The sequence below is a fragment of the Procambarus clarkii genome, chromosome 74, assembly GCF_040958095.1.
Source record: "Procambarus clarkii isolate CNS0578487 chromosome 74, FALCON_Pclarkii_2.0, whole genome shotgun sequence".
In the NCBI taxonomy this organism is placed as follows: domain Eukaryota; kingdom Metazoa; phylum Arthropoda; class Malacostraca; order Decapoda; family Cambaridae; genus Procambarus; species Procambarus clarkii.
Genome location: NC_091223.1, coordinates 10065321 through 10084654, shown reverse-complemented (window position 1 = coordinate 10084654; position 19334 = coordinate 10065321). Strand labels below are relative to the sequence as shown.

Below are 19334 nucleotides of genomic sequence, written 5' to 3'. Positions count from 1 at the left end.
TAGGTGGAAGGAGTGGGGAGGGTGTGTAGGGGATGTTGGTGGCGTTAAGGTATTTACAACCTGTTGTGGTGTTTCAAGCATCCTGGAGAGCTGATCATGCCAGAAAAACCCACGAGTTCTTCAAGAATCGTCAACATAATGACCAGTTTTACCGAAAGTAGTGTGAATGTATGTTAGATGTTAGTAGTCCATGGACTACTATGCTATTAGCATACCAGCTCTCGAGTAAAAACTTTTAAATATAGTTTAAAGAAGGATAACTAACTAATCCGGGTTTTATATCATACAAAGTAGGTCCGTAGGAACTGAATATTGCTCTATTTGAGATTTAGACATTGAATTTAGTTTCACTGAACTCCAGGCACTATTACTCAAATTTTTAAAGGTCACTGGACACTATTAATCTTTTCTCATTAGAACTCAAGACAAAATGAATCTTCTGTCATGACAGCAGATTCACATTTTGTTTAATAAGAACACATTTCCTTTAACCTTTTTCACCAAAACTCTTCAACACTTGTTAAAAACATTAATACTTTGATGCTTGTATCAGTAACCCCCATTAAACAATGAATACTGTCACTGTAAATCCCCTAATTTTATGAGACGAGATTTAATAAAAGCTTATGAAATTTTTATGCAAACTGAATTGCTAATTGGTTGATCCTGAAACTTCCCAAAAGTTTGTCAAGATTGTACAGCTGCGTTTGCTTCCAGATTTGGCATTCAAATTACAGGATAGTTAAAATATAATGAAAAAAAAATATAACAAGGCTAGTAGGTAGGGCACAAGGAGCTAGTCTCCACGTCTTCGAAAGCACTGTTAGGCAAGCACCCACACATTCGGGATAAATAAAATACATGTTGTTCTGTAGAGTTTACTTGTTCAGAACAGTTTTTGTGTATAAATGCTCAGTGCAGCACTCAAAAGGCCAATACTGGACCGAACTTGTGTGTATAACAGTCGTATGCATGTAATAAAATATAATTAAATTAATATATTTAACTTGATAAGTAAGTAGTTTTAATGAAGACGAGGAGTCACAGTAACGTGGCTGAAATATGTTGACCAGACCACACACTAGAAAGTGAGACGACGAAGTTTTGGTCCGTCCTGGATCATTCTCAAGTCGATTGCGAACGATCGACTTGAGAATGGTCCAGGACGGACCAAAACGTCGTCGTCACATAACTTTCTAGTGTGTGGTTTGGTCAACATAGTTTTAATGAATATAATATATAAAATAGTGAATGATATGTAGGAAATACTTCATCAAAGTGATGATATAATCATTAAATATAACTATCATATATGTAATTTTACAGATGGCTACGAAAATGCATTAGGGACGACATTTTTTTTTAAATAGTGAGCATTTAAAATTATCTAATATGAATAAACAAATTTGTGTTTGCCATAATATAGAACTAAAGATCTGATTTTATTCAACATTCTTTTAATGTTAATGTGTAATTCACGTGTTTTAATGTACACTTTTAACATGAACACTAGGCAATTTTAAAATGAGTTGACGTGTACTTTTACCATGTGTTTATGTTGTTTTAATGTTTGTCTATGTCGATTTTTAACATGACTAACGTGCACGTTTAACATGTGTTAATATTTACTGTTATAAAGTGTTAATGTGTACTTTTAACATGTGTTAATGTGAACTTTAGCATGTATTAGAGTATACTTTTAACATGTATTAACGTGTATTACTTTAACATGTATTAACGTGTATTACTTTACCATGTACTATTGTGTACTTTTAACATGGGTTAAAGTGTACTTTTAACATTATTAAATATTTACTTCTAACATGTGTTAATGTATTCTTTTACCATGTGTTAATTTCTTCTTTTAACTTGTGTTAATGAATACTTTTAACATGTGGTAAAGTATACGTTTAACAAGTATTAATATAGCCTTTTTACATGTGTTATTATATACTTTTAACATGTGTTAATGCATACTTTTAACATACTTTACCTTGTATTGCGGAAGCAAACTATTTTACCTGCTGAGTCAATATTATTTATCAATAATAATTATTGAGTTTTTGCTTCCTGAATTTTATTCTGAAATTCTCTGATCTTATTGAATTTCCGGTTGTAATCACCGAGGGTCTTGTATTTTTTGCTGTAACCTTCTAAATTGTCCCACTTCCTGTTGTAGTACTGTTAATTGTTAGCTATACTACCGTTCATTTTTGGTTGTACAACTTGAGATTGTTGATCTTGCTAAACTACCCGCTTGTTGAATTGGCTGTACCTCCTGAGGGTGGACCAGTTGTACCACCAGAGGTTGTTGGGCCCATTGTACTGCCTAAGATGTACCACCAGATGTTGTTGGACCCGTTGTACCACCAGAGGTTGTTGGACCCGTTGTACCACCAGAGGTTGTTGGACCCGTTGTACCACCAGAGGTTGTTGGACCCGTTGTACCACCAGAGGTTGTTGGACCCGTTGTACCACCAGAGGTTGTTGGACCTGTTGTACCACCAGAGGTTGTTGGACCTGTTGTACCACCAGAGGTTGTTGGACCCGTTGTACCACCAGAGGTTGTTGGACCCGTTGTACCACCAGAGGTTGTTGGACCCGTCGTACCACCAGAGGTTGTTGGACCCGTTGTACCACCAGAGGTAGTTGGACCCGTTGTACCACCAGAGGTTGTTGGACCCGTTGTACCACCAGAGGTTGTTGGACCTGTTGTACCACCAGAGGTTGTTGGACCCGTTGTACCACCAGAGGTTGTTGGACCTGTTGTACCACCAGAGGTTGTTGGACCTGTTGTACCACCAGAGGTTGTTGGACCCGTTGTACCACCAGAGGTTGTTGGACCCGTTGTACCACCAGAGGTTGTTGGACCCGTTGTACCACCAGAGGTTGTTGGACCCGTTGTACCACCAGAGGTTGTTGGACCCGTTGTACCACCAGAGGTTGTTGGACCCGTTGTACCACCAGAGGTTGTTGGAACTGTTGCACCACCAGAGGTCGTTGGAACTGTTGCACCACCAGAGGTTGTTGGACCCGATGTACCACCAGAGGTTGTTGGGACTGGTGAAGTACCTATGGTAGTTTGACCAGGTGTAGTACCAGGTACTGTTGTACCCTGTGGAGAACCTGGGCTTGAAGAACCCGGTGCAGTTCCTGTGGTTGATTGAATGGGGAATGTTGGTACTGAAGTGATACTCGGGACTGTTGGAGGCGGTGTAGTTGCAGGGAATGTTGGAGGCGGTGTGGTTACAGGAGACGGTGTGCTAACTGGGATTGTTGGAGGCGGTGTGCTAACTGGGATTGTTGGAGGCGGTGTGCTAACTGGGATTGTTGCGAATGGTGTTTCCGTGGGAACGATTGTCTGGGTTGGTGGGACTGGAGGTATAGTTACCGTGGTTCCTCCCTGTTGGCTGATGCTCACCTGAACTAAGATGATATTGTTCACTATAGTGGCTCTCATAGATCTTGCATCCACGACGATACTACTAATATAGGTAACAGATGTTATCACCGTCTTCCGGAAGTTCTCATCGGGTGTATATGCTCCAGAAGTAATATTTTCTGTTATTGTAGTCGCTTTGGTCACCGCCGTTCTCAGTGGCCCGTTCTGTGTAGCTACTTTGGTATAGCTTCTTTGGCTTATCGCTAACTGTGTATCTGAAATGGTCATTTGAATTAAGGCGAATTCATCTGCAAGGACGCTGCGTTTTCGTCTTCTTCCACCTCCTCCTAACGATGCGTTAATTGCGGCCACAAGTCTAGCCAGCTGACTCTGAAGGTTTTGAAGACTTGTAATTGCGTTATCGGTTTCATTTAAGGCGCTTTGCAGTTGGCTAAGCTGTGAAGTGAGATTCGCCAATGTTGCATTGCCGGCAATAGAAGTTGTTGTATTGGCCGTAGTAGTTACATTGGCTGTAGTAGTTATATTGGCCGCAGTAGTTATATTGGCTGTAGTAGTTATGTTGGCTGTAGTAGTTATGCTGGCCGGAGTAATGTTAGCTGTAGTAGGGACAAACGGTAGGTTTGTGAAGATGACGGTGGGCGGAGCGGTGGGTACAGCCACGGTTGTTCCCCCTTGCTGGCTGATGTTCTGCTGTACAGAGTTGATTTGACTGACAATATCGCCTCTACTTTTATACGCACTGGTTATTACATCATTGACAATGGTAACAGATGATTGAGCGGTTAATTGAAAGTCTGAATCGATTGTTAAAGAGTTATTTACAATCAACTGTATTATTAGGATCAATATATTCTGCGCTGCATTTAACTGATCATCAAGAATTGATAAAGTGGCAGTGTTTCTTGCTGTTATCGCATCTCTAGTTTTGTTGACGAGAGTTTGAATTCCCTGGATAACTTGAGAGGGGCTGCGTTTCCTCCTGCGTCCATGCATTGATGCGTTAATTGCGTCTACAAGATTTCTAAGTAAGGCTTGAATTTGGGCAAGAGCCGTAATTGCATTATCTGTGGCATTTAAGGCGGATTGCAATGAACTGAGCTGTGAATAGAGGGCAGTCAGTGTTGAATTGGTGGTTGTAGTGTTTACATTGGTAGTTGTGTTGAGTTGTACGGTTGTGGTACTCTGAGTAGTAGTAGTTGTGTTTGGTGCTGAGGTTGTTAACTGGCAACTGACCAAGGACTCCGGGGTGATTATCAGGGGCAAGATGGTAGGTACAATCACAGTGGTTCCTCCGAGTGGGCTGATCTGTGCCTGAATGGTGTTGATCTTGTCGACCGTAATGCTTCTCAGTGTATTAGCAGCGGATATAGCCTTGTTGACGCTGGCTAGAGCAGACTGTGCGACTGCCAGCAGGCCTGAATCAACTGACAAAGACTGACTAACTGCGCATGAAAATATTTGTCCAAATGTGGCCTGCGCCAGAATTAGCTTTGGAAGGAGACCAATGGCAGTGGCAAGGTCTCCTCGTGTCAGCGCGTCTGTTGTGTTGTCGATGTCATATTGGGTCGCCAGAATGTCTTGTGAGGGGCTGCGTCTCCTCCTCCCTCCTCCTCCTCCAAGTAGTGCGGTAATTGTGGTAATAATATTACTAATTTGAAGTTGAAGGGCTTGCAATGTTGTTAATATATTAGTTGTACCGTTTAAAGTGGCGAGTAACTGGTTGAGTTGCGAAGTGAGATTAGCCAGTAATGCTGTAGTGTTCACTGTAGTTGTGGTGACTACAGTAGTTGTTGTATTTACTATAGTAGTGTTGGCTGCAGTAGTCGTCGTGTTGATTGCTGTTGTCGTCGTGTTGGCTGCTGTAGTCGTGTTGGCTGCAGTAGTTGTCGTGTTGGCTGTTGTAGTTGTCGTGTTGGCTGCAGTAGTTGTCGTGTTGGCTGAAGTAGTTGTCGTGTTGGCTGCAGTAGTTGTCGTGTTGGCTGCAGTAGTTGTCGTATTGGCTGCATTCGTTGTCGTGTTGGCTGCAGTTGTTGCGTTGACTGCCGTGGTTGTCACATTGGTTGTCAAAGTTGTCACGTTGGCTGAAGTTGTTGTAGCGTTTGTTGCAGTAGTTGTGTTTGCTGTAGTAGTTGTTGTGTTTGATCCTGAGGATGTTGTATTTGACACTTGGGTCGTTGTCGAAGCTGTATCAGTCGAAGATGAAAAACGAAATTTAATTAGTAAAAGGAAAATAGAACCGTATATTTAAGTATTGTAAATATGGATTATTAGATAATAGTTTTTCATTAAATAATGATTATATGGTGATGTAGATATTCCTTGAATGAATGTATTTATATCTAAGAGAGAGCGTCTTTTGATTTGTTTGTTCAAGGTTGGGGCCAGACACTTGGAGGTAGTTAGACTCAAAACTTTGCAGGGGGATTTGTAAGTTTATGGCAATTGTCTTAAGGTGGTTAGGGTCGACTCCAATGTGTCTCATTAAGTAGGACTGGCTCATATCGACCTTCAAGACCATCGACCATCGTCTCGTAAGAAGTCTTAAATGTGGGTTTGGTTATCCTTAGTGTTAATATTAGATATTTCACCTGTTATCGACGTTGAATCAATGTCGATAACGTTGATTCAATGTCCATAACACTGATTCAACTTTGGACATGAGGCAAAAAGACCGGAAAGAGGAAGAGAGAACGTATGAGAGGGATGGAGATGGAACGTGAGACAAAGGCAATGGGAGGGAGGTAGAAGGAACAGATTAACTAATCTGTTCTCGCTCTCTCCCTGAGAGTCTGGCTTTTAACCTAACAAGGTTAGAGGCCCACTCTTGGGGCTAGTCTCATGCAACTTTGCATGGTGATTGGTGATTTTTAGCTTCACAGAGTGGTCGGAGTCATCCAGTTTGCCTCCGTTGAAGAGGCATCGGCCACCACACCCTTTTCCGGAAGTCAATATGAAATGTGCAGCCAAAGGTCCGTAGAATTCAGCATACCATTTAAAAAATTGCGTATTCAAACAATGACATGCAAAACGGATGTTTAGACGACAGATTTATATTCTCGGTACGACCTTTTGATTAATGTGATGTAGATAATGCGTAGTGAAAATAACAGCAATGACAGGGGGATATGTGTTGATGGAGATGCAAAGCGTTTAAAGATTGGTATGGCACGAAGAAGTTAGCAGTGATGAAGACAGTTGTAAAAATGGTTACAGTGATGTGGAGAGATATGGAAGGTGCGTGACGAGGATGATGCAGAGGGGATGTTAGAAGAAATGGGAGGAGTGTGTGCGGTGAAGGAGGGGAAGATCGTGTGGTTAGGTGTGGGGAAGACCTGGGAGAATGCAGGCGACGAGTCACAATAACGTGGCTAAAGTATGATGACCAGACCACACACTAGAAAGTGAAGGGACGACGACGTTTCGGTCCGTCCTGGACCATTCTCAAGTCGATTGTGATGAGGAAGTAGATGCAGGCAATACATAGACTAGAGAAAGGTGAGGAGCAAAGTGTAGTAGAGGGGATAGTAGTAGGAATAAGAACTGCAGAGGGCCTATTGACCCATACGAGGCAGCTCCTATTATAACCACTGAATGAGAAGGAGATAGCAATAAGAATAAGAAGAGAATAGTAAAGGAACGTAAAGAAAACATTGAACAGAAAAGGGAGAAGAGAGAAATAAAAGGAAAGAGAAAGAAAGATAAAGGAAGGGTAAGCTTATGTTATATCACGTTTGTTAGAAAGATTAGAGCATTTAAGTATATACTGTGAAAGGGAAGAATCCACAGCAACAAAGCCAGGACTCAAGTTCATGTTGGGTTCATTGTGTATTAAAGCCAATTCAACAAGACGGCGTCTGTGTAGAGTAGAGGCAGGAAAAATTATTTTGGAGGAAGACCAATCAATAGGATGATTGGAATCCCTCATATGACAGAAGAGACCATTGTTAGTGTCTGCAGACTTAACACTTCTCCTGGGTTCTTTAAGTCTGTCATTCAGTGTACGGCCAGTTTCGCCAAAGTATTGGAGAGGACAAGACGAACAGGAAACAGAGTAGACACCAGCAGCATTAGAAGCAGGAGGAGCAGTGTGAACTAGACTGCTACGAAGTGTGTTAGTTTGACAAATTAACTTAGACAGCGAGGCACTACACTTCAAAAAGTCAACACCAGCAATCAACAGCCAATTAATGCTCAACTATTTTCTACCCATTTCAAGGCACCGTATGGGCCAGTAGGCCCTCTGCAGTTACTTCTATTCTCATGTACCCACCTCACCCAATACTCACCTCACCCAAAACAAATAAAAAACAAGAGTTATGTTAAATGTTTCATACACAGTGTATCAAGTGTATCATAAGTGTAGTGTTAAGTGTAAAGAAGTCTTTGAGAATGTAAGAAGTCCTTACGAAACGCCTCTAGGTGTCAGAACATTATTAAAAATGAATTTTGGAGAATTGATATTTCCATTTCCACCGACAGTGAAGAAAAACATAAGAAATATTGAGAAAATTCGTGTTAGATAATATAGATATCTTATTAATATATTAATATTATATATATATATATATATATATATATATATATATATATATATATATATATATATATATATATATATATATATATATGTGTGTGTATATCACGAAAATAAACACGTGATTAAGAATGTGACAATGTCAGACCACGGAGGAAAATGAAACAGGAATTTCCTTAAGTACTTTCGTATATTAAATATTCCTTCTGAAGATGTATTTAATATACGAAAGTACTTAAGGAAATTCCTGTTTCATTTTCCTCCGTAGTCTGACATTGTCATATATGTATATATATAGAACTTTAGAACACTATCCCACCAGGAGACTCGAACCCTAGCCAGCACAGAAGCCTTCCAGCAACTGGCATAACAGGTACGCCTTAACCCGCTCCACCACCCGCTCAGACCCTTAAAAGAGATGGAAATTTCGGAGTATTTATATACACCAAAGATCACCACCTCCCAAGAGCACTAGAGCAAGTGAGGGGTCATTTAGTCGTTAATTTCATCAAGTCCCTGTTAATATGGGAAGACACAGTGTCTATGCTTAAGGCACAACTCTCCTAAACACGAGAGTGAAGTATAGAACTTTAGAACACTTTCCCACCAGGAGACTCGAACCCTAGCCAGCACAGAAGCCTTCCAGCAACTGGCATAACAGGTACGCCTTAACCCGCTCCACCACCCGCTCAGACCCTTAAAAGAGATGGTAATTTCGGAGTATTTATATACACCAAAGATCACCACCTCCCAAGAGCACTAGAGCAAGTGAGGGGTCATTTAGTCGTTAATTTCATCAAGTCCCTGTTAATATGGGAAGACACAGTGTCTATGCTTAAGGCACAACTCTCCTAAACACGAGAGTGAAGTATAGAACTTTAGAACACTTTCCCACCAGGAGACTCGAACCCTAGCCAGCACAGAAGCCTTCCAGCAACTGGCATAACAGGTACGCCTTAACCCGCTCCACCACCCGCTCAGACCCTTAAAAGAGATGGTAATTTCGGAGTATTTATATACACCAAAGATCACCACCTCCCAAGAGCACTAGAGCAAGTGAGGGGTCATTTAGTCGTTAATTTCATCAAGTCCCTGTTAATATGGGAAGACACAGTGTCTATGCTTAAGGCACAACTCTCCTAAACACGAGAGTGAAGTATAGAACTTTAGAACACTTTCCCACCAGGAGACTCGAACCCTAGCCAGCACAGAAGCCTTCCAGCAACTGGCATAACAGGTACGCCTTAACCCGCTCCACCACCCGCTCAGACCCTTAAAAGAGATGGTAATTTCGGAGTATTTATATACACCAAAGATCACCACCTCCCAAGAGCACTAGAGCAAGTGAGGGGTCATTTAGTCGTTAATTTCATCAAGTCCCTGTTAATATGGGAAGACACAGTGTCTATGCTTAAGGCACAACTCTCCTAAACACGAGAGTGAAGTATAGAACTTTAGAACACTTTCCCACCAGGAGACTCGAACCCTAGCCAGCACAGAAGCCTTCCAGCAACTGGCATAACAGGTACGCCTTAACCCGCTCCACCACCCGCTCAGACCCTTAAAAGAGATGGTAATTTCGGAGTATTTATATACACCAAAGATCACCACCTCCCAAGAGCACTAGAGCAAGTGAGGGGTCATTTAGTCGTTAATTTCATCAAGTCCCTGTTAATATGGGAAGACACAGTGTCTATGCTTAAGGCACAACTCTCCTAAACACGAGAGTGAAGTATAGAACTTTAGAACACTTTCCCACCAGGAGACTCGAACCCTAGCCAGCACAGAAGCCTTCCAGCAACTGGCATAACAGGTACGCCTTAACCCGCTCCACCACCCGCTCAGACCCTTAAAAGAGATGGTAATTTCGGAGTATTTATATACACCAAAGATCACCACCTCCCAAGAGCACTAGAGCAAGTGAGGGGTCATTTAGTCGTTAATTTCATCAAGTCCCTGTTAATATGGGAAGACACAGTGTCTATGCTTAAGGCACAACTCTCCTAAACACGGAAATTCCATCTCTTTTAAGGGTCTGAGCGGGTGGTGGAGCGGGTTAAGGCGTACCTGTTATGCCAGTTGCTGGAAGGCTTCTGTGCTGGCTAGGGTTCGAGTCTCCTGGTGGGAAAGTGTTCTAAAGTTCTATACTTCACTCTCGTGTTTAGGAGAGTTGTGCCTTAAGCATAGACACTGTGTCTTCCCATATTAACAGGGACTTGATGAAATTAACGACTAAATGACCCCTCACTTGCTCTAGTGCTCTTGGGAGGTGGTGATCTTTGGTGTATATAAATACTCCGAAATTACCATCTCTTTTAAGGGTCTGAGCGGGTGGTGGAGCGGGTTAAGGCGTACCTGTTATGCCAGTTGCTGGAAGGCTTCTGTGCTGGCTAGGGTTCGAGTCTCCTGGTGGGAAAGTGTTCTAAAGTTCTATACTTCACTCTCGTGTTTAGGAGAGTTGTGCCTTAAGCATAGACACTGTGTCTTCCCATATTAACAGGGACTTGATGAAATTAACGACTAAATGACCCCTCACTTGCTCTAGTGCTCTTGGGAGGTGGTGATCTTTGGTGTATATAAATACTCCGAAATTACCATCTCTTTTAAGGGTCTGAGCGGGTGGTGGAGCGGGTTAAGGCGTACCTGTTATGCCAGTTGCTGGAAGGCTTCTGTGCTAAGCGTTATATGACAAAGAGTACTGGGAAGACGGGACACCACGAGCGTAGCTCTCATCCTGTAACTACACTTAGGTAATTACACTTAGGTAATTACACACACACGCACACACACACACACACACACACATACACACACACACACATACACAGAAGGCCCAGTACTGGGTCGGTGGCTGAGCAGACAGCACGCTGGACACGTGATGTTGGGTTCGATTCCGGGCGCCGGCGAGAAACAATGGGCAGAGTTTCTTCACCCTAATGCCCATGTTACCTAGCAGTAAATAGGTACCTGGGAGTTAGTCAGCTGTCACGGGCTGCTTTCTGTGTGTGTGTGTGTATGTGTGTGTGGTGTGGGAAAAAAAAGAGAAAAAAAGTAGTTAGAAACAGTTGACTGACAGTTGAGAGGCGGGCCGAAAGAGCAGGACTCAACCCCCACAAGCACAACTAGGTGAATACACACACACACACACATGGGCACCCTCCACCCCACTCCCCCCCTCCCCAGGATCTCCCTTCTCCCCCACCCCCCTAATCCCCCATGCACTCCCCTCTCCCCCAGCCCCATGCCCACCATCCCCCCACCAATAAATCCTCCAGTATCCCCCACCCTCCTGAACCCTCCCATCTCACCCACCCTCCTAAGCCCTCCCTTCTTCCTCATTCTCCTCAGCACTCCTTTTCATCCCAAGCTCCCCCTTCCCAAGCCCTCCTTCCTTTTATGCTTCCCAAGCTCCCCCATTCCCCCAAGGCCTCCCTCCTCTCATAACCCCCCCCCCTCCAAGCCTTCCCTTCTCCCACACTCCCTAAAGCCTCCCCCCCCCCTCTCACCCACTCCCCCAATCCTCCCCTTCTCACCCCGCCAAGCCTCCCCCACCTCCCCACCCCCTAAGCCCTCTATTCTCCCCAACCCCCCCAAGCCCTCCCTTCTACACCACCCTCCGAGTACCAGATCCTCCCAGGCCCCGCATACTCCAGAACCCCCACGTCCCGCTTCATAGGCCCTCCCATCCCAATCCCTTGCTGTTTCCCTGCTTCAGGAGAAGCAATAGGATCTCAGAAAGGACAGAAGAGTTAGTTTCAGGGTGATGTACTCGAACATAGATGGGATCACAAGCAAGGCAAGTGAACTAAGGGAAAAAGCACAAGAAGTGAACCCAGATGTAATTGGACTCACAGAAACAAAGCTCTCAGGAATCATAACAAATGCTGTGTTTCCCCAGGACTACACTATAATAAGGAAAGAGAGGGAAAGAAGGGGAGAAGGTGGAGTGGCTCTACTAATGAGAAAGGAATGGAGTTTCAAGGAGATGGTCATCCCGGGCTGCGAGGGATTCAGAGACTTCATAACAGGCACCATGACAATGGGAGGACCAAAAGTAGTAGTAGCAGTGATATATAACCATCCACACAATGACAGAAGACCCAGTCAAGAGTATGACAACAACAACATCGCAGTTAACACTATAATTGACAAAGCAACCTCTGCTACCCGTAGAAATAGATCCCATCTGCTCATCATGGGGGACTTCAATCACGGAAGGATAGGCTGGGAGAACAAGGAACCGCATGGAGGAGAGGATACATGGAGAGCCAAACTAGTGAAGATGGCGACAAGAAACATTCTAAGCCAACATGTCAGGGAACCCACTAGGATGAGAGGAAACGATGAACCAGCGAGACTCGACCTAGTCTTCACTCTGCTCGACTCCGACATAAGGGAAATCGATTTTGAGGCCCTAGTAGGAATGAACGAACACAGTGCACCAATGTTCGAGTATCTGGTTGAAGAAGGATTATTGAACTCGAGGAGGGGTACTGAAAACAAAAGGCTGGCATTCAGAAAGGGAAACTATGAGGAGATAAGAAAATTTCCAACAGACATAACATGGGAACAGAGCTCAGGGGAAAGACAGCCTAAGACATGATGGACTATATCACGCAGAAGTGCAAGGAAGCAGCAAGCAAGTTTGTCCCAGTCCAAAAAGAAAACAATGAAATGAAGATGAGAAACCCATGGTTAAATCAGAGATGTAGGCTAGCTAAGCAGCAAAGTAAAAGGGTGTGGAGAAACTATAGGAATAACAGGACACTTAGCAGAAAAAATTACCAGACTGCCAGGAATGAATGTCATGATGAGAAATGAGGCAGAAAGACAATACAAAGACGACATAGCAAAAAAGGCAAAGACTCAACCTAAATTGCTAGAAAGCCACATCAGGAGAAAAACAACAGTAAAGAAACAGGTAATGAAATTAAGGATAGGGGCAGAAGGATTCACTACAAAGGACAAAGAAGTGTGTGAGGAACTGAATAAGAAATTCTAGGAGGTCTTCACCTTAGAGCAAGGAGAAATTCCAGATAAAAGGAGGGAATAGTTAACCAGGAACCTCTAGAAGAGTTTGGAATTACCAGTGGGGAAGTAAGGAAGTTTTTACTAGAGTTGGATGTGACAAAGGCTATAGGTTCAGATGGAATCTTCCCTTGGATACTAAAGGAAGGAGCAGAAGCACTGTGCCTGCCACTCTCCGTAGTGTATAACAAATCACTGGCAACAGGGGAACTGCCAGAAATTTGGAAAGCAGCTAATGTAGTCCCGATATACAAGAAAGGAGATAGACAGGAAGCACTGAACTACAGGTCAGTGTCCCTAACCTGCATACCATGCAGTGTCATGGTTAACCTGCATACCATGATGGAGAAGATTGTGCGAAGAAAGCTAGTGGAACATCCAGAGCGAAAGAATTGTAATACAGCATCAACATGGATTCAGGGATGGCAGGTCCTGCCTCTAGGGATTAATTGAATTCTACGACCAGGCAACAAAACTCAGGCAAGAAAGAGAGGGATGGGCAGACTGCATATTTTTGGATTGCTAGAAAGCCTTTGACACAGTACCACATAAGCGACTAGTGCAAAACTGGAGATGCAGGCAGGAGTGGAAGGTACTCCACTGGATAAGGGAGTACCTAAGCAACAGAAGACAGAGCGTCACTGTGAGGGGTGAGGTTTCAGAGCGGCGAGGCGTCACCAGCGGAGTCCCTCAAGGATTAGTTCCTGGACCTATGCTGTTCATGATATATGTAAATGATCTTCCAGAGGGTATAGACTCGTTCCTCACAATGTTGGCTGATGATGCAAAAATTATGAGGTGGACAGAGACAAAGGAAGAGAGTATGAGGCTACATGATGACCTAAACAAACTGAAGGAATGGTCCAACAAATGACTACTAAAGTTCAACCCAAGTAAGTGTAAGGTAATGAAACAAGGGGGAGGAAATCGGAGGCCAGACACTGGATATCGAATGGGAGACGAAGGCCTTCGCGAAACGGACAGAGAGAACGATCTAGAAGTTGACATGTCGCCAAACATGTCTCATGAAGCCCACATCAAAAGAATAACATCGGCCGCGTATGCGAGGCTGGCTAACATCAGAACCACCTTTAGAAACCTGTGTAAGGAATCTTTTAGAACCTTGTATACTATGTATGTAAGGCCAATCCAGGAGTATGCGGCCCCAGCATGGAGCTCGTAACTTGTCAAATACAAGACGAAGCTGGAAAAAGTTCAAAGGTGTGCAACTAGGCTAGTCCCAGAACTAAGAGGCATGAGTTACAAGAAAAGGCTTAGGGAACTACATCTCACGTGGCTTGAAGACAGAAGAAACCGAGGAGACATGATCACCATATACAAAAATCTCAGGGAAATTTACAGGGTAGACAAGGATGGCTTATTTCCCACGGGTGATACACGCACAAGGGGAGACAAGTGGAAGCTGAATACCCAAATGAGCCACAGAAACCTTAGAAAGAACTTTTTCAGTGTCAGAGTAGTTAGTAAATGGAATGCACTAGGAAGTGATGTGGTGGATGCTGACTCCGTACCCGGTTTCAAATGTAGATATGATAGAGCTCGAGAAGCTCAGGAATCTGTACACCAGTAGATTGACGGTTGAGAGGCGGAACCAAAGAGCCAAAACTCAACCCCCACGGAAGCACAACTAGGTGAGTATACACTCACACACACACACTCAGCTCGGCCCCCGGCCGAGCGGACAGCACACGTGATCTTGTGTTTCGGGTTCGATCTCGGGCGCCGGCGAGAAACAAAGGGCAGAGTTTCTTTCACCCTATGCCCCTGTTATCAAGCAGTAAATAGGTACCTGGAAGTTAGTCAGCTGTCACGGGCTGCTTCCTGGTGTGTGTACTCACCTAGTTGTACTCACCTAGTTGTGCTTGCAGGGGTTGAGCTTTAGCTCTTTGGTCCCGCCTCTCAACTGTCAATCAACAGGTGTACAGGTTCCTGAGCCTATTGGGCTCTATCATATTCTTGAAACTGAAACTGAAACATATTCAAGTGAAACTTCACTTGAAACTGTGTATGGAGACAGCCTCCACCAAATCACTCCCTAATGCATTCCATTTGACACTCTGACACTAAAAAAGTTCTTTCTAATATATCTGTGGCTCATTTGGGCACTCAGTTTCCACCTGTGTCCCCTAGTGCGTGTGCCCCTTGTGTTAAATAGACTATCTTTATCTACCCTATCAATTCCCTTGAGAATCTTGAATGTGGTGATCATGTCCCCCCTAACTCTTCTGTCTTCCAGCGAAGTGAGGTTTAATTCCCGTAGTCTCTCCTCGTAGCTCATACTTCTCAGCTCGGGTACTAGTCTGGTGGCAAACCTTTGAATCTTTTCCAGTTTGGTCTTATCCTTGTCTAGATATGGACTCCATGCTGGGGCTGCATACTCCAGGATTGGCCTAACATATGTGGTATACAAAGTTCTGAATGATTCCTTACACAAGTTTCTGAATGACGTTATTATGTTGGCTAGCCTGGCATATGCCGCTGATGTTATCCTCTTGATATGGGCTGCAGGAGACAGGTCTGGCGTGATATCAACCCCCAAGTCTTTTTCTTTCTCTGACTCTTGAAGTATTTCATCTCCCAGATGGTACCTAGTATCTGGCCTCCTGCTCCCTACACCTATCTTCATTACATTACATTTGCTTGGGTTAAACTCTAACAACCATTTGTTTGACCATTCCTTCAGCAGTCCTCCTCTGTCTTAATTCTTCTCATAATTCTGGCATCGTCCGCAAACATTGAGAGAAATAAATCTATACCCTCCGGGAGATCATTTACATATATCAGAAACAAGATAGGACCGAGTACAGAGCCCTGTTGGACTCCACTGGTGACTTCACGCCAATCTGAGGTCTCACCCCTCACCGTAACTCTCTGCTTCCTATTGCTCCCTTATCCACTGGAGCACCTTCCCAGCTACACCTGCCTGTCTCTCCAGCTTATGTTCCAGCCTCTTATGCGGTACTGTGTCAAAGGCTTTCCGACAATCCAAGAAAATACAGTCCGCCCAGCCTTCTCTTTCTTGCTTAATCTTTGTCACCTGGTCGTAGAATTCTACTAAGCCAGTCAGGCAAGATTTACCCACCCTGAATCCATGTTGGCGATTTGTCACGAAGTCCCTTCTCTACAGATGTGTTACCAGGTTTTTTCTCACGATCTTCTCCATCACCTTACATGGTATACAAGTCAAGGACACTGGCCTGTAGTTCAGTGCCTCTTGCCTGTCGCCCTTTTTGTATATTGGGACCACATTCGCCGTCTTCCATATTTCTGGTAGGTCTCCAGTATCCAGTGACTTACTATACACTATGGGGAGTGGCAAGCAAAGTGCATCTGCACACTCTTTCAGTACCCATGGCGAGATCCCGTCTGGACCAACAGCCTTTCTAACATCCAGATCCAGCAGGTGTCTCTTGACATCCTCTCTCGTAATTTCACACTCTTCCAAGGCCGCCTGGTTTACCTCCCTTTCTCCTAGCACAGTGACCTCTCCTTGTTCTATCGTGAAGACCTCCTGTAACCTCTTGTTGAGTTCTTCACACACCTCTTTGTCATTCTCTGTATACCTGTCCTCGCCTGTTCTAAGTTTCAAAACCTGTTCTTTCACTGTTGTTTTCCTTCTGATGTGACTGTGGAGTAGCTTTGGTTCGATCTTGGCTTTGTTTGCTATATCATTTTCATAACTTTTCTCTGCTTCTCTTCTCACCCTGACATACTCATTCCTGGTTCTCTGGTATCTCTCTCTTCTTTCTGGTGTTCTGTTATTCCGGAAGTTCCTCCACGCCCTTTTGTTCAGTTTCTTTGCTTCCATACATGCCCTATTATACCATGGATTCTTCTGTTGCTTCTCGGATTTTTCCCTTTGGGCCGGGATGAACCTGTTTACTGCCTCCCGACACTTTTGGGTAACATAGTCCATCATATCTTGTACAAACGTATCTCTGAGGTGTGTGTGTGTGTGTGTGTGTGTGTGTGTGTGTGTGTGTGTGTGTGTGTGTGTGTGTGTGTGTGTGTGTGTGTGTGTGTGTGTGTGTGTGTGTGTGGAGGAAAAAACATAGTAGTTAGTAACAGTTGATGATTGATTGACGGTTGAGAGGCGGGACCAAAGAGCCGAGAAGCTCAACCCCCGCAAGCACAACTAGGTGAGTACACACACATACATATGTCAGACCAATCCTGGAGTATGCAGTTCTAGCAAGGAGTTCATGTCTAATCAATCATAAAACTAAACTGGAGAAGGTTCAAAGGTTTGCCACCAGAGTAATCCCCTAAGTGAAGGGCATGAGCTACGAGGAGAAACTACGGGAATTAAACCTCACGTCGCTGGAAGAAGGAAGAGTTCGGGGAAATATGATCACAACATACAAGATTCTCAAGGGAACTGATAGGGTAGATAAAAATAGATTATTTACCACAGGTGGAAATTGAGTGCCCAAATGATCCATAGAGACATTAGAAACAATATTTTTAGTGATAGAATAGTTGACAACAGGAATGCTTTAGGAAGTGATATGGTAGAGACAGACTCCATACACATTTTCAAGTGTAGATATGATAGAGCCCAAAAGACTCAGGAACCTGTACACCAGTTGATTGACAGTTGAGAGGCGGGACCAAAGTGGCAGAACTCAACACCCGCAAGCAAATCTATGTGAGTACAACAAGATAAATACACACACACTCACACACACACACATCTCAGGACCTCGTTGCTGAATGGACTGCGCTCAGGGGTCGTAGTCTTAAGGGCCCGGGCTCGATTCCCAGCCGAGGCAGAAACATATGGGCAGAGTTTTTTTTCACCCAGATGCGTCTTTTCACCAAGCAGTAAATCGGTACCTGAGAGTTAGACAACCGCTGTGGGCTGCTTCCTGGGAAAGTGTATGTGTGCGTATGTGTGTTAGAGAGAAATATATGTAGTAGCGATAACAGAGGAAAACTAAATTGGTTAGAAAGGCGGGGTCCAAGAGCTAATAGCTCGATTCAGCAGGCACAAAGAGTAAATACACACAAACACACACACATATATAATCAAGAACTTTGATAAAATAGCAAAACTTGTAGCTTTAGATCTGAAATTTGGTTACCTGCGTTGTCTATAAAATAGCCACTATTGGAATATATATATACCAGCGTTACTGATACTACCAAAATCAAATAAGTGCTGTAAAAACAGTACCTTTGAGAGTACTTTCAGAAGCGACCGAAACTCTGACAGTTGAGCTTCGCCTTCCAAGGATACTCTTGAGGTTAATACCAGTTACTTAGGTTTAGATTCCTAACAACAGCTATGAGGAGTAAATATTTAATGTAAATTCGTTCCTAAATGTACACGTATGTGCTTAAGAGAGTGTAATGAATGTCTTACCTGGGTAACAACAGAGACACTTGGTTCCCTTGCAGCCCTTTTTGTTTATCAATCCCGTGCAGAGTTTCTTATTGTCAACACAGTAACCACCGAGAACATTGCAGGCGCTCAATGGCTTGCAAGGCTTGGCACAGCAGACGCACTTCTTCTTGGAGCAGCCTTTGGCTATCTGGCGCTCCGTCGACCCGCACTTCTTCTTGCACACCCCCTTGTATTTCTTACACTTCTTTTTGGGTTTAACTGCACAAGCTGTTTTGAAGATAATTATTACAAATTTATGCTTTTTAATACTAAAATAATATAATTATTTTTCCATCTCAGTTTGGGATTTCATATGAATTTAATCACTGTCTTTAAATATATAGTTATTGTTTTCTCTAGAGCTAAACAATTTTCTAAGATTCGGAGCATCACGTGAATAACCACATACAATTGCAGTTCATAAAGTGATGGCAATTATAACAATAGAATTGGACATTATTGCAGACTATCAATTCATAATCTCTCTACTCCATATGAACCCGCTCATAGATATTCAGCACTTTAATATAAAAAATCATTGTCTGAGAAAGCTAATAGAATCGTAACTACATTTGCAGATGTGTTTCGAGTAAATACTCTGTGATAGAGGTGGCCAATGCACAATACTACATCACAGTATCAGCAGAGGATTCGAGGATAAATAGTAATGGGCCTAAACAGATCCCCAGTAAACAGCAGGCGGTCCAGAAAAGTATACGGTAAGAACAACATAAAAAGTCTGTTGTTGTAAAAAAGACAAACATAAGAGGGAATTAGTAGCAACAAGAACGATTATAAAGATCAAACAGAAAGCATTAACAGTGACAAGTAGACTGGAAGCAAATGAATGACCGGCTCTACAATATTCAGCTCGGGGTCAGCTCGTCTCTACGAGCACAATAAACTGCTGGAGAAAGTCCAGAGCAATTTACTACAACATTGTTGTCAGCAGTAGGAGCGCT

General features: G+C 43.4%; 1 protein-coding gene across 1 annotated transcript in view; it reads right to left on the bottom strand.

Annotated features, from left to right (window-relative positions):
- Positions 1–575: 575 nt before the first annotated feature.
- The window catches only part of LOC138356810 (uncharacterized), a 36824-nt gene continuing 18065 nt past the window's right edge, over positions 576–19334 (bottom strand). Inside the window, exons 5-6 of the mRNA XM_069313134.1 lie at positions 18352–18600; positions 576–5586 (exon numbers count right to left, since the gene is read on the bottom strand). Of these exons, the coding sequence (XP_069169235.1) occupies positions 2330–5586; positions 18352–18600 (3506 nt within the window). The 3' untranslated portion in view covers positions 576–2329. The remainder of the gene's footprint in view (positions 5587–18351; positions 18601–19334) is intronic.